General features: G+C 38.7%; 1 protein-coding gene across 2 annotated transcripts in view; it reads right to left on the reverse strand.

The window, feature by feature from the left end:
* Window positions 1-25009, reverse strand: part of TTN (titin) — a 272029-nt gene that overhangs the window by 233590 nt on the left and 13430 nt on the right. For both annotated transcript variants that reach the window (XM_053918810.1, XM_045196248.2), the window contains exons 8-36: window positions 24737-24889; window positions 23945-24082; window positions 22501-22632; window positions 21211-21348; window positions 20480-20617; window positions 19886-20023; window positions 16374-16667; window positions 16145-16267; window positions 14729-15010; window positions 14414-14479; window positions 13495-13753; window positions 13204-13267; window positions 12550-12765; window positions 11711-11853; window positions 10537-10739; window positions 9773-10006; window positions 9421-9665; window positions 8228-8484; window positions 7940-8104; window positions 7675-7843; window positions 5857-7550; window positions 5432-5713; window positions 4736-5002; window positions 4365-4637; window positions 3971-4234; window positions 3618-3878; window positions 1264-1524; window positions 459-722; window positions 106-366 (exon numbers count right to left, since the gene is read on the reverse strand). In XM_053918810.1, coding sequence (XP_053774785.1) covers window positions 106-366; window positions 459-722; window positions 1264-1524; window positions 3618-3878; window positions 3971-4234; window positions 4365-4637; window positions 4736-5002; window positions 5432-5713; window positions 5857-7550; window positions 7675-7843; window positions 7940-8104; window positions 8228-8484; window positions 9421-9665; window positions 9773-10006; window positions 10537-10739; window positions 11711-11853; window positions 12550-12765; window positions 13204-13267; window positions 13495-13753; window positions 14414-14479; window positions 14729-15010; window positions 16145-16267; window positions 16374-16667; window positions 19886-20023; window positions 20480-20617; window positions 21211-21348; window positions 22501-22632; window positions 23945-24082; window positions 24737-24889 — 7384 coding nt within the window. The remainder of the gene's footprint in view (window positions 1-105; window positions 367-458; window positions 723-1263; window positions 1525-3617; window positions 3879-3970; window positions 4235-4364; window positions 4638-4735; window positions 5003-5431; window positions 5714-5856; window positions 7551-7674; window positions 7844-7939; window positions 8105-8227; window positions 8485-9420; window positions 9666-9772; window positions 10007-10536; window positions 10740-11710; window positions 11854-12549; window positions 12766-13203; window positions 13268-13494; window positions 13754-14413; window positions 14480-14728; window positions 15011-16144; window positions 16268-16373; window positions 16668-19885; window positions 20024-20479; window positions 20618-21210; window positions 21349-22500; window positions 22633-23944; window positions 24083-24736; window positions 24890-25009) is intronic.

The following is a 25009-nucleotide window of genomic DNA, read 5'->3' on the forward strand; positions in this document are numbered from 1 at the left end:
AAGGACCTCAGTTAATACACGTTATTTTAAAAGTGGATGAACAAACAAACAAGAGAATGCATGGTAATCAACCAGGGCGCTGCCGAGGTGCCGCCTAATACTCACTCTCCACGAAGAGTTTCGCCTTGCACTCCAGTTGCCCCACCACAGCTGTGTACTCGCCAGCGTCCGAGGGGGCGATGTGCTGCAGCATCAGTTTGTGCACCTTCCTTTCTGAGACCAGTCTGTGCTTGTTACTCGGCTTGATCTCCACATTCTGGTGGAACCATTTTACAGGAACCGTGTCATGGGAAACGCTGACTTCAAAGGCAACGGTGGCATTTTCCAAGGCGGTCACATCCTTTGGCTTTTTAATGATCTTGACAGCTAATAAGGAAAGTGGAAGTGATTCAGTGAAATGGTTAGCTTGCTGGGGGCCATGAATTGGCAACTTGTAAAGTGATTCTAAGTCAACTTACTCTCAACGTGCAGTCTGGCACTGGCTCCTAGCCTTCCGAGCTTAAAGCCATAAACAGACTCATCCGCAAGGACACAGTTTTTAATTCTCAGAGAGTAAACGGTTCCTTTGACTGAGATGTCATACTTGTCATTGGATTTCAGCACAACCCCATTTTTGATCCATTCGACACCTTTTACATCCGGGTGTGTTAGCTCGACAGTGAAAACAGCGTCCTGTGTCTCCGTCACTGTGAGGTTCTTCAGAGTCTTCTTAATTTTGACAGCTGAAGACAAATTTATGATTGGTTTAGAAAATAAGGATGATATCATCAAATAAAAGAAGTCCTAAGTAAGATCATTACCGGTCATCTTGCAAATGAATGCTTATCAGAAATATTATAGTTATGCAGCATCTATTCTACAAGACACCTTGAGATTATTTAGGAAAACCTAGGGTCCAGTTTGAAATGTGCATTGTGCAATGGTTTTTCTATACTTGAATGGGAGGAGATTTGCTGAGCCATGTACTAACAGCTTAATAGATTGATTGGAGAGGAGTGAAAGAGGAATGGATAATGAGAACATCTAATTCAGCTATTCCCCAGAGCTGGGGCCTAAGAAATGCTGCTTCATATAAACACATCCTATAAACAATTTTGTACCTTGTGGTATATGGCTCAGAAAGAAAGATTAGAAAGTATATAATAATTTTATGGAATAAAGACTTACGGCATTCAAAATGGTTATACTATTTGACTTTGAAAATTGTGACTGCTGAGAATATAATGTGATTTGAAGTGGATAAATCTGCTATACATCACTGACCTTCAACTTTGAGTTTAGCAGATGTTGTAGAGGTGGCCACTTTGTAGGTGTATTCTCCTATGTCATCTAATCTGCTGGAAGCAATGATAAGTCTCCTTTTGTGGCCATCAGATTCAGTTTTGATATTGTTACTTCGTGGTAAGTGTTTGCCATCCTTCAACCATTCGCCTTCGGAATCAGCGTTGGCGACTTCACATTCAAACACTGCAGCCTGAGATTCAGCTACAGTCTGGTCCGTGAGTGGCCTGGAGATGGCCCCACCTTTGGAACATGAGAAGTACAAGTGTGAGTCCTTTAGAATACTTGTACAATAAAAAATTCTTTGGATTTATCAAATTTAAAACATCAGATTTTGAAACATGAATTTGAATATCATGAAGTGCCTAATAAAATTATTTTAATCCATATTAAAAAGGTATCACAGAAACCCCTATTGTAAGGATGCATGACTGATAACCAGGAAAAATACTGGAATCAGGGAAGTTTTGCAAAGGAAAAGCAACTGTTGAGTTAATATGGAATTCTGAGAGCCATAATGGTCAGCATACCACATGGAGGGCCTGTACAGCAATTCCTTCTTCCTCAGAAGCATTCTGCTTAGTCTTCTCAAGGATTGTTTCCTGGGAATATATCTGATATTTGACTGGAAAAAATTTGCTAAACAAAATGTCCAAGTCATCGATGTTTCCATAAGATTAGGGGTTCCTCTATGCTAGAGAGCACTGTTTTGACAACTGTCATCTCCTCTATGACATCTTCCCCCATTGCTCCAGTGCCATCATCCACCGGCAGACATAATTACTCCTTCAGCCAGTTAGTTGCTGATGTATCTGTCCCTCTCTAAGTTGTGAATTCCTCGAGAAAAGTATCATACCTTATTCATTTTTGTGTTCCCAGTTCCTAGAGATGTCTGGCAATGGTAAATAGTTTAAAAATATTGGGTGAAATCCTATGAAGGCTCAGAGTTTTTTCTTATGTCTGCATGTTTATGTATTTATTTTTAAATAGTAGTTTATTATAATTATTTAAATTATATTAACATTGTACTAAAACCTTAATACTCAAAATTAATTATTTTCTTCTTATTCTTGTTTTCAGCTTTACTGAGGCATAGTTGACAAAATTGTAATATATTAAAAGTGTACAACGTGATGCTTTGATACATACGTATTCATTTTGAGAGGAGTCTCACAATTGAGTTAATTAACACACCTATGACCTCACATATTTACTTTTTTTTTTGGTGAGAACACAAGTTTTACTCTCTTAGCAAATTTCAATTATACAATATACAGTCATGCATCACTTAACAATAGGGATTAGATCCAAGAACTACCTCCTTAGGTGATTTGGTTGTGTGAACATCACAGAGCGCACTTACACAAACCCAGATGGAACAGCCTCCTACACACCTGGGCTATAAGGTACAGCCTACTGCTCCTAGCTGCAAACCTGTACTGCACGTTACTATACTGAATACTGTAGGCAATTAGAGCACATTTAGAAACATGTAGTTTATATTAAATATGCCAAAGTTTAGGATCTGAAATTTTATTTCTGAAGTATTTTTCATAGTGAAATCTCTGGGAAAATTATATATCAGATGTTATGGACAGCACAAATTAATCTCAATGTAATATCCCAACTCCTCAATACTTAAATTGTAATAAACCAAACAAATTAATGATGGCTTCTAGTTCCTTACTGACAAATGGTTTATCCTTTTAATTCTCCATTTTAAAGCTAAGGATTTCTGCTGAATGACAACAGTCTGCTTCATGTCATCAGAAAGAGATATGCAGATACACTGAGTTATATTTTTAAAATATTCACTGGGTTCATAAAAAAATATGAAGGGAACAAAAAACCCAAAAGTTATAGAATAAAGGTGATTTAAAAATACATCTTTAGAGTAGAAAAGTTTAAGTAAAGCTCAATTCAGCAAACATCTATCGATCATCTTTCCTGTACAATATGCTGGAGTACACACAGAAGAAAAAGAAGCCATTCTAGGTCCGGGGAGCTTATGCTCTGGTGCAAGAAGAGAAATAGGGAATGAAACAAGTATATGGAAAGGAGCATGCGAACAGCACACATGAATTAATCCTGGGGTTGGAGGAGTGAGGTCTCATACAGATGGGGAGATTAAGGAAAGCGTCACAGGAGAGGGAGCATTTGAGGTAGGTCTGCCTGGAAGGACGTTTAGGGTAGATGTGACAGTGTTGAGTGTACTGTTGGCTTTGAGAACAGCATAAACAGAGGCATGGAAGTGAGAAACTGATGGGAATCTGGCAACAACTCGTTAGTTCTTCTGTCCCACAGAAGAACTCAGGGTAGGTGATAAAGGTACCAACCTGCCACAGTAAGTTTTCCAGATGTCATATTTTCTCCAGCATAAAATGTATATTCTCCTTCATCATCTTTCATCATATTTAGAACTGTCAACTTATATATTTTGCCATGAGCTTCAATTTTATATTTAGAACTGGGTTTGAGTTCTTTGTCCTTAAAATTCCACAAGACATCAATTCCTGAGTGGGACAGCTCCACCTCAAGGACCACATTTTGGGTTTCTGTACAGGTAAGGTCCTGAAGACCCCTTATAATTTTTATTTCTGGGGAAAATAGGAAATAATCACTTGGTTATTATTACACTGGGAACACAGAAGGCTTAAAATCATGCTCAATTAAATGGAAGAATCCTTACTTTCCACAGAGAGATTACAGCTGGTTTCAACTCTGCCAACCATCAGCGTGTACGGCCCTTCATCGGAAGCATGGGTCCGATTAATCACTAGTCGCTGCTTAGTGCCTTTGACAATGGCTTGTATGCGATCATCAGTCTTGATTTGTTCATCATTTAAATACCATTTAACAGAGGTCACGTCAGGGACGGAGACCTTACACTCGAGAATAGCCTTGGTACCCTCAAGCACATTAACATCCTTTAGAGGAGTTATCACTTCAACACCTTCAAAACCACACAGAGACACACACAAACAAAATAGTTACGGATATGAATTCTGTTTCAAATGTTTGTTCACGAAAGTTCCGTACCTCCCTGGACAACGTACACATAAAACCATGGAAGCTGCACTTACTATAGACAGAGACGCGCCCAGTGGTCGACAGTCCGAGGGCTGGAATGGTGAAGGAGTAATTCCCAGCGTCCTCTTTCGTCATGTCTTCAATGAGCAGCATGTGTGACTGTTTGTCTATCACGATGTGAACCCTGTCACTGGGCTGCACTTCTTGGCCATCTTTCATCCAGACGCCTTCCACATTTTCTAAGGAGACTTTAACTTCAAGCTGAACAATGTCACCTTCGCAGACTTTTTGATCACTAAGTCCTTGTAGGATAGCAATGGGGCGGGCTGTGAAATATGGGGAGAAAAAAAGAATTTTATGATCGTTGTTTATCAATAAACCATGATGGTGCTCACTGTAGGCCAACAGGACCGGGAAGACTTACGTTTCATCTTTAGTTTACAGGTTGTCTTTTTCCCATCAACGACAAAGCTGTATTCTCCCTGGTCCTCTTTGGTTACATCCTTGACTGTAAGGTTCTGACGTCCACGGCGAGATGTAATTGAGTATTTGCCATTGGATTTAAGCTCCACATCATTGTGATACCATTTGCCTTCTATATTTTCTGGGGATATAATGCACTCTAACTCTCCTGAAAATGATTCGGGAACTTCTATGTCTTCAAGTTCTTTTACAAATTCAATAACAGCACCTGAGGCATAAGATTTTTTTTTTAAGTTAATTTCTCTGGAGAGTTACATACCTAGACTTAAGATAGAGAAAATTCCTTGTACATCTCTGATCTCTTCCATACTATTAGGAATATTCTTAATATCTACTTGCTGACGGACTGAGTAATAAATATTCAATAAAAAGGAATCACTTTAATTTTTTAAATTATTTTTTAAACCATAGACTTATATTTAATAAAAAATATAAAAACAAGACATAAAAACCTTGCTTTATAAAAATCCAAATTGTCAACCTTCTTGATTAAAAGTACAAATTCATGACTCTTTCTATGGAGCTTATATCCAGTTCCCAACTAATTTTTTATGACAGGAAAACTGCATAGCTTATTTTACTAGATGTTAAGGGTGACTTTATAACTTAAGTAAACATTGAAAGAGTCGTTTACTACCTTCGACAACAAGTTTGGCTGTTGTTTTTACATTTTCATCCTCCACAAGTACACAGCTATAGTCTTCAGCATCAGCTGTGTCAATTGTCAGTATGGAGAGGAAGTGAACCTTTCTGTCTGAGTGCATCCTATATTTATCTCCCGTATGAATCTCCACACCATCTTTAAACCATTTCACTTTGACAAATGGCTCTGAAGTTTCACATTCAAAGGTTGCCATGGTGTCTTTCTCCTTAGCAACAACATCTTGTAATTCCTGTGTAAAAGTGATCAATTGCTTGGCTACAAGACAAAAGAGAGAAAAGCACATTATATTCAACTAAATTTACAGTTTGAATAATGGGAAACTAAAATAAAAACATACACTATGGGCTATTCATGGATAAATAGAGACAGATCCATCCAATGAAAGACATTCAAATTACCTTGGACAAGTAAGAATGCGTGACTTGAGGTTTCCCCAGCAATATTGATGGCTTTCACCATGATGCTGGCGGAGTCCTCAGGAGTCACATCTCTTATGACCAGTTCACAAACATTGTCTTCCGGCCAGTACCAGTAGATTCGGTCCGAGCGTTCGATCTTGACACCATTTTTGTACCATTCACATTCAGGATCTGGCCTTCCCACGACTCGGACTCGGAAGTGTGCGTCAGATCCTTGGCCCACTGTTTGGCTTTGGATTCTTTCAAAGATTTTAGGGGCCTCCATACTAGGACTTAGTTCAATTTTATCAGGTTTAAAAGTTGGAATAGTGATTTTGCCTTCCTCAGCAAGGGCTTTCTTCTCCTCTTCGGTTAGCTCTTTGGTCCAGTGGAGAAGTTCATCTTTTGTCTTCTTTAGGAGTTCTTCATAGGATTCATCCTTTTTACGAGACTTGAGCTCCACAGCAGTAATGGCTTCGTAATATCCTTCCTCTGTTCTGCGCTTGAATTTACTGCGCAGCTCTTCTGATTCTTCAGACACCTTTTCATGAGTGATTCTCTCAGCCCTTTTCAACTTCACTATTTCCTTGGCTTCAGTGGTGTCAACAGGTCTATCTACTTTTTGTACCTCAAACTGAAGTTTTCCAGGCTCATGTACACGAAACTCGGGCTTTGGTTCAGGGGCTCGTCTAAGGACAGACCTAAAATCTTCCCTCTGTTGGATCTCAAGTTTCACTTTATGCTCTATCACACCTTCAGGATTTTCCGCAGTGACTTTGACTTCACCTGTATCATAGGATTTGCAGTCCACGATGTCCAGATAATGAATGCCATCGTAGCGAACTCTGAACCTTTTGCTTTTGCGGATGAGCTGTCCATTGAGGTACCAGTTTAGTTTGGGCTGAGGGTACCCTGTTACTCGGCAACGGAACCTAGCAGTCTCCCCTTCAAGTACTCTTACTGGCTCTGGGAACAAGACAATGTCGGGCTTTTGCTTCTCTTTCTGATCTGTTGTTACACCTGTAAGTGCACCTTCATGAGCCATCCTCTCTAACTCTTCAATTCTCTGCAAGCCTTTCCTGCCCTCAGGCAGTTGGGACTCTTCCACAAGGCTTTTCTCATCTTTAACAATAAGAGTAGCAGATGTGTGATCTGTCCCATATTTGTTAGTGGCTCTGCAAGTAATGATGCCACTGTCTCTAGAATACGCGACTCCATAATCGAGGCTGCAATACCCAAATTCATTGATCATACGAAGCCTGTTGGCTGCTTCGAGTGGCTTTCCATCATGGAGCCATTCCACCACCATTGTTGGGTCACCAATTGGCGTTAGTCTGCATTCAAAGTGGGCAGGTCCAAAGCGCTTGAGTCTTAAGGAAGTGAGTTTTTTCTTAAAAAATGGTTTCTGTTGTTTCTCTTTGTCATAAAGGTCACCCTCCTCCCATTGCTCTTGACCATATCTCAGATGGAGGGGCTCCAGTTCTGGGGCTGCGATTTCCTTTGCTTTATATGTCCCCCGAGGGATGATTAATCTTCTCTCTGGTTCTGGCTCTGCAAACTCAACTTCGACATTTACTTTGCATCTTGTAGTGTCTCGGCCAGCCCTATTAATAGCAGTTGCAGTGTACCAGGCAGAATCTTGACTGACAGTGGAATCGATTTTAAGGGCAGCTTCTCCCTTGGTTCCTTCAATTCTAAAAAAAAAAAAAAAAAAAAAAAAGTAAAAAAAATCATCAATATATGAAGTAGTTGTTGCTTCCTTGGTTATTGAATTTGCAGAATGAACTTAGTTTTTTTATTATTCCCAAGTAAATATACCTGATTTTTGGATATTTATGAGGTACAATGATCTCACTGTTTTTCAACCATACAATGTCAGGGTTCGGGTTCCCTGTAGCTCTGACTTTCATTTCAAGTCGGGAACCCTCCTTTACATTGACATTTTTCAGTTTTTCCACAAACACTGGTTTAACTTGATGTTCCACAGCTGAAAGAGAGAGGTCATGATTAGAGTGAACAAGGCTGAAATACCTGTTTATAACCCAAGTGATAAGGTAAGTTTTTTTATTTTAAAGGCAAATACCTTCCACAGTTAAAGTCACTGAAATTGAAGATTTGCCTGCCCTGTTTTGGGCGACCACAGTCCATTCCCCAGAATCACTGGGGGTGGCAGGGACAATGATCAGGGATTGGGTGCCGTCTTCTTTAATGACTACTTTATGGGTATAGTCATTGATAACTTGCTGGCCTGTCAAAAAAAAGAAGTAAAAAAGAAAACACATTGTGAAAATAGTTTCTTAAAGTTGTTCAAAACACATATAAGCTTATTTTGGAGTTTAATAATTTGTGAGCCAAAATTCATTTTACTCACCATTATGAAACCAGAAGGTCTCGGGCATAGGTCTACCCACAACCTTTAAGTCAAACCTGGCAGTTTGCCCTTCTAAACATTTGAAAGAAGCAGGTTTTAACACAAAGACTGGCTTATACAGTCTCTCCAGTTGTGACTCATCTGTTTCCTCCAGCCTCCGTCCAGGGGACATCCGTGCAGGGGACATCCGTGCAGGGGACATCCGTGCAGGAGACATGCGTATAGGAGACCTGCTCACTGAACGTGGAGAAATAGATCTGAAAAACCAAAGAAAATGAGATTTTCATGAGGCATAGAGAAAACTCATAAATAAAATAAATAAATAAGCAGAATAAACAAATCTATTTACTTCTTGATCATCAATGTTATTTTATAATTTATTTCCTGTATGTTGCAGAAGTCACCTCAAACTCACTGAGATCCAAAATGGAATATATTATTATAGCCCCCAAAAGTATGTTTTTCATATATTCTCAATCCAGTCAGTAAGCGCTTAACACAGCCAGATATCCAGGGACTCAGAATCTCAGAATGATCCTTAATATTGTTTTTCTCTCACCACCTTGATTTAGCCACCAAACCTTTTGATCCCACTACCAAAACATCTCAGTAAATGTAGTTTGGTTAAATAAACCAATGCATAAATTTATGAAAAAAGAAAAACATACTTCTTTACCCCAAAGGAGGAGAAACATAGAAATCATACGTGGAAATAAAATCCTATCTGTACATTGTAGCCCGAATAGCTTGGATTGGATTTCGAGTTCTGGCACTTCCACTTGGGTAAACTAAGGCAGTTTTCACAGATTTCGGAGACTCGGTGTTCTCACTTTCAAACTAGAAATTATAACCCCTACACTGCAGCGTTATTGTATAATTAGGGCTAACACATGTAAAATCAGGTGCTAGATAAATCTTACAGCCTTCAGTATATTAGTTATAACCCTGGCAGAATGAACAGTATGCCACATTAATGAAAATGCTTTGCTCATCATAGACAGGGGCAAGAAATAAAAACTCATCAATTATTGGTATTGCTAATGGCAGGTGTCTATGCTGTCTCAGCCTTCATACCTCCTCCTCTACCCCCCATCCCCACCCCACCAACACAATAGCAATTTGCTACTGGAATTACTTGGTGTTTTAAATAAATAATTTAAACACTAATCAACCCAAATGGTTATGAGTCTTACCTGATTCTGCTCATTGGTTCTGGTGTGGGTATATACATCGGAGCACTAAGTGGAGCAGCAGGCTCTACATACAGTTTCCCAGAGCAAATCGCATTTCCTTTAATATTGCTGGCAAATGCAGTATAGATTCCCTCATCTTCTGGAAGGACCACAGGTATGCGCAGACTAGCTCTGCCGTCTTGTAGGAAGTCCATTTGGTATCTCTCCCCATGTCTGATGCGCTTGCCATCTTTGTACCACGCAATCTGCAAATAACACGGATACATGAATTAAATGTAGATAAAATAATTACAGTGTAACCTATTTGTATCTTTTTTGTGGCATGGAGGTATGATAAGTATTTATATTTTACCTTGGGTAATGGATATCCAGACATCTTGCAATGGAAAGTAACACCCATCCCCTCCAGAATTCTATAATTTTTGATTCTTAAATCAAATCCTGCTTCAACAGCTTCAGATTCAGAAATGTCAACTGCCATTTTTTCTTCTCCATCTTCTTCAAGAAGTTCTTCTAATGTCGTCTTTATTATTCTGTATTCAATTTCTTTAATAAGTCTCTCTTCAAAGGAAGAAATGTGGAATTCCTATGTAGTAAAAAAAGTTACAGTTTGTTAAAAAATATATCCTCACTCATAGAATCCTTAAGTATATTAGTTTCAGAGATGAGGACTGATTCAAGTTTTTAACTGGGAGGAAAACTTAGAAAGCTTTTTGTTTTTCAATCGGCATTACAACTATCTTTGCTGGCTCATGCTGTGGCATCTTAAGTAAACAGCATACTAAAAGCAGGGGTTACAGTTGGGACGTTCATTATACAGATAAAGGACCTCGGCAGTAATGAACATAGCCATGCTACTATTTGTCTTTTTCGGCACATGCGTGATCCTTATAGCTAACGTCATATTTTGTTGCACATGTGTAATCTGTTTCTAAAGCCAAATGTGTAACATGTCATGAAGATTGACGAAACTGGCCAGCAGTGAACCTGAACCTACTCATAATAGTCAAACATGACCCCATCACTTGAAAAGAAAAAGATCAAACAAAAAGGGGAATTGTGGGAGGATAGTATAATTTATAAAATGGTTTCCATGCTCATTATTGCTATACTCACTTGGTCTTCTACAAAAGTTCTGATCACTACAGTATCTTTGGCCATTTTCTTCCTAATTAGGGCCTGTTCTTTTTCATACTCTTTTTCATAATCAGAGTATACAAATCCAGGTGCTATTTCTCCAACTTTAGGTTCTTGCACGAATGTAGTCATTTGTGTCTGATAAAGCATTTCTTGGGACTTCATCAGTGACTCATAATCAGCTAGGAGTTAAGAACATTAGTTAATTTATAATTTTCTTATGTGAAAGCTTTTATCCTGTTGTTCATTCTGGCAAGCTCCATGCTAGGGAAAGGTGGTAACCAAAAGACTGATTTTCCAAATTTTACTATCAAGGTGCTCAATAAATATTAATTAGATCGAATTTCAAAACCAAACTTATACTAACAAGTCAAACCAGCCATTACTATTGTAGAAAGAATTTTATATTAGCAGTCACTCCTTTGGGTGTATCCTAGAGGTCTTTCCAATTTTCTGTGTGGCTTTTCACAATTCATTTACCTTACTAGGTCTTGAATGCTTTATCTGCTAAATGAGGATACTATTCTAACTTTCTCTAAGAGGTATTGTGCAGATCAAATGAGACAGAGTGTGGGGTGGCCCTCTGTAAATGTGAAAAGCTTAGCAAAGACTCATAGATACATTTTGTTTGGTCTGAAAACAATTACATTACTTTTCAAGTTACTTATAAATTTGAAAATTGTGATTTTCAGTTTTTCTATAAAATATCAGAAACTCTAACAACATGGAGCCTGATACAAGTGTGCCTGGCAATCACACACTAGAGATAGGGCACTACTGCCCCCTTGAGGCAGGACATATACTGTTCAGTTGGCCATTATCGTCCTTGTACTCACTGGTATTATTTGCCTGAATTTGGAAGGCAAGTGCATTTAGAATTCCTGCATCTTCAAAGGCATGGTATGCATCAAATGAATGCCACCAAATAGAAACTATTACTAGAAACGTAGAAGTTTAGCACCAGTATGGCTTTTGAGGCATGTAGTCTAAAACACTTCCTGTTATGGTTGAGGCCAAGAAGGAAAGAGATTGAAAAGAACCAGTATCGGAACCAGGGCACTACAACAGACGTTTTGATAAACACACAGAGCTGCTACCTCCATGCATTTGTGTTCTTACCATGTACATAGGTACTAGTTAGACTTGCACCTACCTTCTCCAAGCAAGGAGGCAGATGCTGAAGTTTCCCCGTGCTTATTACGAATAACAACAGTGTATTCTCCAGCATCATCGGCAAAAGTCATTGAAATCACCAGTTTGCACTCGCCAGTTTGTCTGTTGTAAATCACTTTGTACCTTTGTGAAAATAAACACACAAAAATTCAGTCATATAACAATGCTTATGTGAGGAAAATAACCCTTATGTGGATCTGTGATATAAAATTCAATGATCCGAAACACGTTATGAATCTCTACTGTAGAATGTAACTCTAAGATTGCTGACTATTGAGGAAAGTACATGGCCCTGAGTGATAAGGAATGAACAAGTTAAAAGGTATGAATATTATGTAAAATAAATAAATGTAGTACTATTAGATTCAGATATATGGAAAAAAGTGGTTGCAAATATATTTAATTGCAACAAATTTGTTAGCATTAATTTTCATGTGTAACTAACTTTCTTCTTTACATGACCCTTACTCTTTTATCTTTTAGTGACTTACGTGTTTTTGTTAAAAGTTGTCTCAGATTCTTTTGGATAAAATGTGTGTGTATAAAAATACCTGTAAAAATACACATTTTCTCTATTTTACTAGCACTACAAATGAATCAAACTAGAATATAAAGAAATATATCTTCTATCCACTTTGTCACGTGGCTTTGTTTCTCAAAAAGACTTTGTACAAATACGTGAAGACACAGTATGAAGGCTCCATAATAAAAGAGCCCACCTTTAGGGAATGGTGTCATAAGTATATTCTATTTCTCTCTAGGCTTCATATACACATCATACAAATCACAGAGAACTACATCATTCTGCCGTCAAAATACCTGTATCCACTGGTTAGAGGAACACCAGACTTCTTCCAGTAGACATGTGGCTTTGGGTTGCCGCCCACCTGGCATTCAAACACAACGCTCCCACCTTCCACCAGTTTCTGGACCATTGGTTTTGAAATGAAGAAAGGAGCTGCAGGTTCTCCGGGCTCTGCTCGTTCCTCCATGATGCTGGTGTCAGTCATCACCACATCTCTTGACTCCACAAAGCTGGGAAGAGAATTTCCTCCGCATTAGCTTCTGAGTTGCAAATTGCCAATACTAAAGGAACTGAAAACTCAAAACTGTGCAGTTGACACTTGTACAAGGAGGAGGTGAGAAGCCCTGACACTGCACAGTCAAAAATCCACATATACCTTTCGACTCTAAAGTCAGCCCTTCCCGTCCACTGGTTTCACATCCACAGATGCACACAGCCACAGATCGAACACAGTACTTTCAGTTCCCCATGGGGAATCTGTGGCTGGGAACGTGAACATACTGTTTCCGATGCCTGGTTGGTTGAATCCGCAGATGTGAAGCCACACAGACACGAGGGCTGACTGTACTTATTGAAAAAACCCACACGTAAGTGAACCCACACTGTTCAAACCCGTGTTGTTCACAGGTCGACTGGAACAAAAGCTCATTAGCAGCAAAATGTCTTACCGTTTCTCTTCTGTAGTAAATTTTTCAGTCACGGCTGTGGTTTCTTTTTCAAACTCTTCTGACACTGGAAAAAGACAGAAGTTTTTCATTTAAGTCAAGCATTTAGCCTATTTTGTCAGTGACCCCCTGCTTAGCATGACAATTAAGTTGACTCCATAATCGATCCCCAGTTCCAAAGGGGGACATTGTCATGAGACGTGCAGAAATGGTACTGTGGAAAGAAGTGTCAGCCAAGAGTGATGGATGAGAGTGATGCTCGTGCGGAAGGACGGTGGGAGTGTGGTCACTAACCCTGCACAGCCAGGTAGCAGGATGTGCTGACGGTCCCAGCCTCGTTCACAGCACTGCAGGTAAACCGCCCACTATCTTCCGCAAAGGCTTCACGGATCATAAGGCGAGCAAGTCCACTCTGGAAAGTTATCTGGAAATCAATGGAACTTTCTATTTGGTAGTCTTCCCTGTACCATGTCACTTTTGGGGATGGGTATCCAGAGATGTGGCACTCCAAGGTGACAGATTCACCTTCTATGACAGTCACGTTTTTTAAGCCCTGAAGAGAGAAAAAGGATGTATTGGTACATGTGCACCTTTATTAATCATCTCTCTATATTATGGTAAATGTGGGGGTTTGAATTTGTAGATTCTTATTGCCATAAATTTTTTTTTAAAGATCAGGATTCTAGAAATATTAGTAAAGAGACTTCTTTGGAAATTGGAATATCCCAAAGTTGAAACAAATGCAAGGTGTTTCCAAATTGGTGTGATTCTTACATAGCCAAATCTTAACAAAGCTGAAGAATCAGTGGTGAACGCTACCTCTGCAACAAAGCTTTCCATGCAGCCCCAAATTCCACGTAACCAATCCTTCCTCTTTATCCTCTCTCTGTTGTGGTGCTTATCACCTCCCATATTCTACCTTGCTGGTTTATGGACATTTTCTCTGATAGTGAGGCAAAGATTTCAGAAGGCTGCATCTCCATGTTTTCAGTAATGCCTTACACCTAATAGAAACCCACGCAACCTGTTGACTACATGACTGATGGCTGCCACACAGAATTCCCCCTTATTTGCCAAATAGTGTATGGTCTTAAAATGAGCATTTATAACCTCACTAATGCCATTTTCCAGTTTGAGAAACTGATCTTTGCATGTTTCAAAAGTATTTGCCCAGGTATGCATACGGTCCAACACAATCAACTTCTTTACTCACCGAGACCAAAGTTGGTGGAGTGACGGGGATTTCAGCAGGCGCGGGCACTCTTGCTTTTTCTGTCACCTACGAATACAAAACATGTTTACACAACACTCATGAAGTTATGGGAAATCTCATAAACATTCAGCTCATGCAAAACTATAAAATTATAAAGTTGAGACAAAGAGTTGTGACCCAATAACGTTAAGTTTGAGCATAGTAAAGGAGAACGGCAAGGCGTCTGTCTGATGACTTCTATAGTACAAACTGCCGAACACCTGGCCCTGATTCACAGATACGGATCAAGAAACAGCGTGCAGTCCAGCGACCCACCTTGACTTCACGCCCGTGATGTACTTCAAAGTGCTCTTCACGGACTGTGCTGTCAGCGATGCTCACCCCTACCTCCTTTTTCACTTCAATGCCAGCTTGACTCTTGTAAGTCTCCGGTGTGTCAGTGAAGGGGAACTGGGGTGAGGGGGTGGGCTCCACTCTCACTCTAGTCTCTGCGGGCTTCACAGTGGGCGCCTTCACTGATTTGGTGATCTTCTGAGCAGAAGATGTGGCTGACAACTCTTTTTGTAATGTGGCAATAGCGCTACCGGCTATTGATGCCTTAAGTGGAAATGGAGTCGGGAAATAAAGTCACTTATCTGTTATCCACGTTGTCACTGAGAAGAGCTTTGCCACTAGCCCTCCTGTTGCGAGTCTGAGTCTACTTTCTTCTATGTGGCTCATGGTTTTTAATGTTCTCATTATCACTTTTAGCGTTAGTGGCAAGTCAGTTAGAGATAAGCCAGTTATAAGCTCATTGTCATTTCTGCCACTTTGCAAATATATTAAACGTATCTTTCTCACAGAGTTGTATTGAAACTCCTTACTTTACACTCTTATCATAAAGGGACTGAGGGTCTTCTAAAGCTCACTCTTGAATTTTTATTTAATCATCCCAATACTGCATTTGAAAATCCTGAGATATTCAAAATCAAGAAATTGCTAAAATACTTGGTGAATTCCTAAGAACTACTTTAAAATAGCGCATTTAGGTTTCAACCACAAATCTCTTTGAAAGTTAAAAATGAAGACATTCAGAAAAATAATTTAAAGGTTTCCTAACTGCTTTTATTCTGCTACTGTCTAAGATTTGGTTTCAATAGTAATTTGGGACTATCCCAAATACAGGTATCAAATGTACCTTACCATTCTTTGAAAGCATGTAAGATTTGGGTTCTGCATCTTGGATGTGTATAGCAAGGACAAGAGTGACAAATATTAAGGGTTACTATGTGCCATTAACTTGCTAAGGTTTTACATGTATTAACTTGCCCCAAGGACAGAGCTAATATGGGGCAGAGCCAGGACACTAATTCAGGGCTGTTTGGCTCTGCAATCTAATTCAAACACCACAAAATACCACCTCTCCATCTTGCTATACTGAGATATCACTATATGATTTCTTAATATCTGTCTTTAGTATTTATAAACATTCGCAGTTGTTACCCTGAAGTGTCTCATAGCAGAAGGAAAAGTAAATAATATAATTACATAATGTGAAACAGAGAAGCTTGTATGAATTTGTGTCTCTTCAGATAACTGCCTGCTCTTCCAGGCTCACCCTGCAGGGCGAGTGTCAGAAACCAAACATCTGGGGCTCTGGGTGCCCCATGAATGCAAACGGCCATTACCTGACGGAAGCCACATTGGCCTGTACCAAAGATAACTGCATCGTCATGCTCTGCAACTTCTTACCTCATATCCATGTTCTGTCTTAGGAACAGAAATTTTTGAAACGGCAAAGTGAGGGCTTGCCGTGCGGGGACGTTTATCCACATGGACTAATCTTTCAGTTGTTACATCTGTAGTTTTCTTGATCTGCATTGAAATAAAACTCAGTGATATCACTGTTCACCAGATGACCACAGCAGTTAAGCTTGCCTTCCCATTGTATGAAAAAGAAAGGCAGCAAGTATAGGCTCACCTGTGATGATATATGCATTCCCATTTGATCAGTAGTTGTTACATGAGTCTCAGAAGGAGCTTGAATCACTCTAGGCTTGACCGCTTTAGGGACAACTTGGGGTTCCGAGGCGGGACGCTGGGGATGCTCAGCTACTTTTGTGGTAGAAACGTGCTCCTTATATCCATACTCTAAAGTGGTCTGCTGAGCATACGATTGTTCAGGATGCCCGGGCTCTCTGGGCTCTCTGACACGGGCCTGGTCTACTGCAGCAACAACTGTTGCTACAGCTTCCGCCTTTTTCTCAACCCCCACCTGGAAGTAAGGTTTCCAAAATTAATACATAGTAATGTCAAAGTCGGGGGGGCCATCTCCTCCTAGGATAGCCATCAAGAACAGACAAATGCCTAAAGGCATAATAGTCACGTGGCACCCATGTTATACAGTTATGTAAATGTCTCCAGAAATATAAATGCATTTAAAAACTTAGTATTTCATTGATTGTTAAAACATATGGAAATCTAGTTAGATAAACTCTGTAAACACCTGCTTATTTAAGTTAGACAATAAATCACACACAACACAGGACAACACAATATGTATGTAAAATAGTAAGAAGTTTTGAGTTTTTCAAGCATTATGGCTAAGGCAGTCAATTAGAACTTGAGAAATCAGAACTTTGGGGCTGGTTATGTTCACTGATTCTTTTTATTATCTTCTCAGTCATTTGCTCTTGTGTTGACATAATGACAGTGATGATCAGAATGTATCTAATCATAGGCCCATCCACAAAAATATATTGCTACAAAGTTGTACAGTTGCATGCAAATCTGTGATAATACGAAAGCTCATGAACACCCAGCGAAGCATATTAATTTACTTATGATTCTGCAGTGATAAGAATTTCTTAATCTATAAGAAAATATCCCTCTTAAAACACATGAATGAAGATGTTGTGATTAACATGAAAAAGTGTTGTCATATTTGTATTCAAGAGAACAAACTTTCCTACTGAAGTGCAATTCACTTTCATTATTACTGGAAATTAAAGGAAAGATGGAAACACAAATGATGTTTTCTCATTTCTATGAATTTGATGAACATAAATGGGAACACAGTTTGCAAAAGAGTTTCTTTTTTAGATTGAGTCTACGCAATACTTGGATAGAGCATATTGTAAAATTCCCATCGCCGTGTCCACCTGTGATCTTTCTAAGTACTGCGGGGATATTTTATTCATGTCAGTTTTCTTTTCTACTGTTGTGAATAGAATCTAGATTGCATTTGAAGTAGTTTCCAAGTATGCTACCTGTATATCTGTTAAATCTGTTATCTAAACTATTTAAGATAAAAATAAGGTGTGTTTTTTTGTTTTTTGGGGGTTTTTTTTTTTTGAGATGGAATTGGGCCTTTAGATGATCATGAGCTTTATCTAGTGCTTCCTTCTAGGAAGCCACACCCTAATTAACCTGCCTTGAAGAATTACAAATACCATCTTCAATTTAGATTGCATGTTAGAAGATACAGAAGATGTCTTTTAGAAGACATATATTTTAGTAATACATACGTGAGGTTTAGGTGAATTAAGTTTTGTTCATCTGTTGGTTTCTTTTTTATTTTTTAATCATATAGGCCATTAGATGATTTTAATTTTATAGATGTTTTAACATCTTAACATCTTCAACAGATTATATATTATATAATTTTATATTATCTTATATATTATATACTATGTAGTACATTATATAATATATATTATTTATATGTAACTTTGCTTGTAGAGTGATTACACTTACATTATGTCTCATTTGAACTTTTCAACCAATCTACACAGTAGTCAGCTTGACTTTTAGTTTTATTTTAACAATGAGAAACTAGGCTCAAAGAAATGGTCTTTTCCAACAGAAATATACAGATCTTGTTCTAAAACTTATACACAAAAAAGAATCTTAAATATAGTAGGGCATTTTAAATTGGAGAAGCACCTATATGTTGTTTCTTGAGTTAATGTACATCAAAATCCATATACATACTCGTATGCCATTTGGTGGGCTTTTATTTCTTAGTGGCCTCTAACATCCCTCATTGAACAAAGACACCCCAAATCATTCTAAATAGTGGGGATTAATTTAGAAGACACAAAGAAAAGTGTTACTTAATCTGGCTTTTCACAAATAGAAATGCTAACTGTTCCACTGGAGGACCTGGACTGAATCTAATCACCTCTGATGTTTCATTGATCAGTTAAATGATTAAATGGAACACGAGGTGCACAACGACTCATGAGGGATGGAAGGTTATGGGAGCTGATGATGAAATGGGATGAAACAATGCTTTTCACCTCCACAGTATCAGTTTTCATCTCTTCATGAAACAGATGTATCTGTTCTTGCTTAATAGCAAATCCTTCTCTAGTCCTTGGCAATGTGGCTGGTTCAGTAGGTTTTGCAGTGGTAACTCTTATTTGGGGTATAGACAATTTTTCAGCTTCCATTCTTAGCTAATTTTTAACATCAAAAGTAAGATAGTCAAATTCATATGATTTAGAATAACAAAATTCAAATATAATCACTCATGAAGTATGTTACATATGGGAATTTCTGTCACCAGGGAGACTTCTGAAAGGCTGACATGGCATTCACAATTAGACTTAGGTGAATGCTTCAGAAGGTGATCTTAAGTTACATCTTAGAATAAACCCCAAAGATATAGGGATAGAAAACAACACTGAGGGAAGTACAGACTCAGTACAGGACTCAGTCATGAAGCTAAAGAAATTAAAAATACTTTAGTTGCTGATTTTCAGACACTGTATCAGCAATGAGGAATAAAATCAGGTAAATAGATCATTTGGGGTAAAAGACAGAGTCATGGGAAATAAGTTAATTCATAGGAATTTCATAGCTACAAATAATGTTTTCATGGCTTATGTGTATTTATTCTGGTTGGATAATTCTTTCACTAGATTTTAATATTGTATTTTGTTTAGCTTCAGTGAGAACTACTACAGCAGGCACTATAAGTTTCTCAGTTTCTTTTCTCATCTGATATTTACAAGAGGAAAAAGATAATGCTCTACATGAAGAAAATTATGGATAATTTACTAAAATAAGTCCATACTTTATAAAGTAACATACTAAATTTATGACCCCCTCAAAACATACATCTTTTTGACAATCAATGAGATTCATCATTTACATGTATATTTTTTAATGTTCATTGAGTATATTAAAATTAGCCTGCATGCAATTTCAATCATCAAATTCTAAAAAGTTTCTAGATAGTAATAATAAAAAGTGGAAAATAATAGTGAAGAGATCAGTGGGGAAAGGATTATGTAGTAATATTAACAATAATAACTAATTTGGCTTTTTAGTTTCTAATTTTTTAATCATCAAAAAATAAATTAGGTTAATAGTGTCTCATACATAAGAAATTCTGAGATTTGGTATTAATGTATTATAATAGGGGATTTCACATGAGATTTGGTATTAATGTATTATAATAGGGGACTTCACACTTGGAATAGTCACCTTTCTGTGAGTAACTTGGATTTGTTCTTGTCTAGTAGCCATTCTTTCTCTACTTCTCAGTATTGTTTCTTGTTCTTTGGCTTTAGCAGTAGCAACTGCTATTGTAGACAAGGCAGTTTTCTCAGCTTCCCTTCTCATCTGATTATTACAGTAAAATCAAAGTTTCAATTGTACAGGGCTTCAGACACATATGATACGACCCCCCCCCCCCCCCAGTTATTCAGGGTTAAGAGACGTTAACTATCACTTGGCGATGTTTGCACACACTGAGTGGGTACCACAGAACTTAGAGATGTTAACCTTGACAAAAACTCCAGATGATTCCATATATTGCTTCTTAAAAGTGAGGCTAAAAATACTAATCTTCATGCAAAAATAATGGTGAATAAAATGAATTACAAATGTTACAGATGGAAGAAAACCAAATGTACTGATAAAATTAATGGTAAGCCATCACACATTTACAATTTTGTCTTTAGTTTGGAATTCAAAAGAGGAAAATAAAAATTAATAATTCATCCCACATCATAGTTAACGATCTACTAGAAATCAGTTTAAAGACAAACTTTTCCCATCTCATGTAGCTATATTCACCTTTTCCTGAGTTACTTGAACTTGCTCTCTTTTGGTAGTGATGCCTTCTCTACTTCTTGACACTACATCTTGTTCTTTGACTTTGGGTGTGGCAACTATAACTTTAGGTACCACTGTTTTTCTAGTTTCTTTTTTTATCTGGTTACATGATAAAAAATGAGAAAATGGTCATTAAATTTCATACATCCTCTAATAAAAGAAACTAAAGTCAAAACTGAGAAAGGAAGTAAAATATCTCCCCAGTCGGGGACGTTTTAATCACACTTAAATACATCATCTGACTTGCGTTGATCATCCATACTGCTTCATGGGTGTATATGTATATATAAAACGTGGGATTAGCAACAAAAGAATAAAGGATGCATATCTCCTTCTCACATTATTCTTATTAGAATCAATGTGAAATTCTAGTAGAGCCATAAATAACACATACTTTTACATGTTATTAACAAATGTGTACACTGTAGTCTACTTCAATAGGAAGATATTAAAGTGAATTACGATATCATGTTAGTACCAATCCAGAGAAAGACTGAAGGTTAGGAATGAAAAGTGGCAGTGAATCCTAGATAGGTGGCAAAAAGCTCGTGAGAGATTCTGAAGTTTTTCTACTTGAGTTATAAGAAGAGGAGGAGGTGAAAAAGTGATGATTAAGACACGTGATGACAATGAGGGTGGCTTGCAAAAGAAATGATACAAGAGTGAATTTCACACCGGCAGGAAGTCATCACCTTTTCGTGAGTTATGTGCATTTGATCTTGTTGTGTGGCAATTTCTTCTTGAGCTCCCAGAATTGTTTCTAGTTTTGTGGGCTTTGCAGTGGCAACTATCACCATAGACGCAGCGGTTGTCTCAGTTTCCTGTCTTATCTGATTGTCAGAGTAAAATAAAGATTCGAGTGTCAAAAGGCACAGAAGATATCTTGTAGCATTCAGGAGAGAAGATATCACATTTCCATATCAAGGGTCTTCACTTGCATTTAAAATATAGATTTTGGTTTTCTGAGGAATGGGCTTCTTTATTTCTTACCTGTCCCTCAGCAAACTGTCCTACCACTGAAAAGGTCTCCTCTTTGAGACACATTGACATGTTATGGAACCCAGTGGGTAGCCACAGCAAATGGCTGCATAAGTCTGAGGCAGGCTGAACCTGCCAGTCACCAGCAAAGGCAAGAGGGGTTTCTACACCCTTGATTATGCATTCAAAGCTTCTCACTTACTGTAGGGGAGGGAAATATACCCAGCAGCTGCTGACCACTTTTTCAGTATTAAAACACAATGTTCTCAGCTGCACCTTTTTTCAAAAAGCTGGACCTTTTTAGAAAAGTGGTTCTGGGATCAGTAAAGAGCTTGAGATCAAGAGAGGTGAGCACAGGCAATCCCTGGAACATGAAAGAATTCAAAACAGATGCCTCTTTTGTGGCATTTAAAGTCTGATTTCACACATGGGAGAGAAGTGCATTCTGGAGACATGGAGGCTGTTGCCACAGGGCAAGTATGGCACAAAAGCAGAAAACGCTTCTAGGTCCCCTGTTGGTAAATAATTAGGGCACTTCTGTGAAGAAATACTGGTCTTGATGTGCACCCTCCGCTCACTCTCTTTTGATATTTGGTTGGAGTGCTCATGACTGGTGTGTATGTAAGTGTCTTACAACTATGTAATTTGTGTGTTACAGTTGGAGTGACTGAGGGCTCGGGCCATGCGTGAAAAAGCTGACTGTACCATTGGGTCCCTGGTCTGGGTGATAGCTATCTTCTATTTCAACGTGCTCTAGAAATGCCAGAGATGTGCCCTAAACTGTTCTAATAGATAGACCGCCTCCCCAAAATGATCAACTGAGTTGAAAATGGCGCAACGAGAAGATAATTTCCATCGTGAAAGAGTTTCAATACGCGACGCAGGGGAACCACAAAAAGAAAACACACATAAAAGACTCCCTCACGTGGAGGTTCTGGTTGTGGAGCACATGCAGCTGACATGTTTGTCAGTGAACTACCAGCTATTTACAAAATTAAACTTACCGTTTCTTGAGTTATCTGTTTTTGTTCTTGCTTTGCAGTAATTTCTCCAGAAATTCTAGTTTCTTGTTCTTTGGCTTTAGTTGTAGAAATTATGACTTTTGGTACAAATGTTTTTTCAGTTTCTTTTCTTATCTGAAATCAACGATAAAAACAAAATCTTGTTGTCTCCTGATCTCTAATGGAAGTGATATAATGTTTATTAAATATAACAAAATAGGGATTTGAAAAAAGAAGTAAAATCCTTTTTCTGGAGATACCACTAAATGAAAAAAGTCCCCTTATTTTCATCAATATGACCATACTCTTTTTCTGTCTAAACCGTAAGTTATACTGCTTATGGTTTAGACAGAAAAATGTATAAGCTGGATTCATCAAGGTTTGCATTCTTTGGGAAAGACTTCTATTTCTGTTAGTGGATATATGGCGATGTTATTCCATGCTACTAAGATCACGATCCGTACTTCTAAGATCATCTAAAGGTGATCTTAGAGCACAGGACTGTTGAGTTGGAAGGCCTTAGAAGACATATTGTTGAACCCTTTTATTTTATATATGAAAAACCAAGTATGGACAACTTATAATCTGCATTTATGCAGTACTTTTGCTTTGAAAATTTTCCTAACTATTACAATGGTTTTAAATACCAAGACTTATTTTTCCAAAACTGAGACCTTATGGGGCGAAAAGTTTTGTACATATCCCAGGCAAAACATTTTCCAAATTCTTAGCCCCCTGAAGGATGCCGTGTTGGATCTGGACCCCATGGTGTGTGCTTTGGGTGGGGGTAGGGGGCAGTTTTCCCCATTTGCCTCTTAGCCATTCTCAGATATCATCACTGAAATTCAAGATTGAAAGACAGTTGGAAGTTCATTTCTCAAACCACCTGACTGACAATTGGCCCCCTGGGCCCATAGCCCTACCAGTTGGCCTTATCTAATCTGCCCCTGAATGCCTCCAATCATGTTGCTGTCCTTCTCACTTTTTCTGGTCATTTGACCAACAGAGGCCATGCTATTCATCCCACTTCAAATCCACATTCAAATATTCTCCTGAAGAGTAAGGAAGCAGAGAGTAAGCTATTTTCAAAGCAATGGGTTCTCAGTGTTCTTTTCCACTCTTCCCTGTTCCTGACTATGTCTTCTTCCTGATATTACCTCCCACACAGCCACATGTTTAATTAGTGCATTCCTAGATCAATGTAGATGAGACCCCTGTTTCTACCCGGTACATGCTCACAGAGGTCCTTTGGTCTACATGTGGAAAGCATTCGGTGACTCTCAGGGACTTTGGTAGATAGTACCCAGGAATACACAGATACAAGGGACTTTTATTAGTGTGATAAAAACCATGTTGCCCAAGACACAATACCCTTCACAGTGAACATTATTACATGTGTTGACACAGGTAATAACAACAATAATTTCACATCAAAAAATATTTTCACCTGTTCATGAGTTACGTGCACCTGCTCTTGTTTTGTTGTAATTACTTCTCTGGTTCTTGATTTTAATTCTTGTTGCTTGGCTTTATCGGCAGCCACTGCTACCTTAGTTACAGCAGTCTTCTCTGCTTCCTTTCTCATCTGATTTCATAGGGGAGAAAGGGAGGAAATACTTTAATGCACCTCGTATAAAAAGTTACAATAATAAATCAGGATAAAGACATAAACGTCACACAAGAGAGGATAAAGCGGAAAGCAAGAGTGATTTTAAACTGCAGCAGAAAATCTATTCAAATATGAGGTGGGGAATTATCCCGGATTTATAACACTTTTCAGCCATGAATCAAGTGTCATGTTTATTTTGAGGAAAGTAAAAGCGAAGGTCTTTTGGGGAAGCTTAGAGAAAAGCAATATCTGCCCTGAAATAATGGTTCCCACACCTGGCTCCTGGAGGGCCTGAACTCTTGACTGACTGGTCTGGAACCACAGCCTCACATGCACACATACCTACCTGCCTTGTTTGCCTGAATCTCCAGGCCACCCTTTGCCTGTCTTGACCTAGGAGCATTTTGGTACTCAGAATACCTTGTCTGACCTCCTGTGTTGCCTTTCTGACCATAACTCTTGCCTGCCTCCATGCCTGTCACAGACCCAGTACTTACGGCACTTACATTTTGCACACCTTTGGTATCTCAGACTACCTTTTGCTAAGAAAGTCCCCTCAGAACGATTCGAGCATGGAGTCCTCGTGGGACCTCTGCCTGCAAAGCTCAGCCTGGATGGCCTCCCGCGTACCTGTTCTGGAGCAGGTGGGACGTGTGTGGCAGTCGTGGTTGTCCTCTGAACAGTCTGCTCTACAGCGCTGATAACTGGTTCTCTCACTCTGGCCATATCAACGGCAGCAACGACAGTCGCAACAGCTGCACTTTTGTCAGCTTCTTGTTTCACCTGGATTGGAAATGACCAAGTATGTTACTTTCTAAAATGCCATGCTGGTAGAAAACAGCGTGGAAACTGAGCTACCTAGAACCAAATCCACACGTGCAGAAGCACTTATCATCACCACAA

Source organism: Desmodus rotundus, chromosome 2 (genome assembly GCF_022682495.2).
Source record: "Desmodus rotundus isolate HL8 chromosome 2, HLdesRot8A.1, whole genome shotgun sequence".
Classification (NCBI taxonomy): Eukaryota; Metazoa; Chordata; class Mammalia; order Chiroptera; family Phyllostomidae; genus Desmodus; species Desmodus rotundus.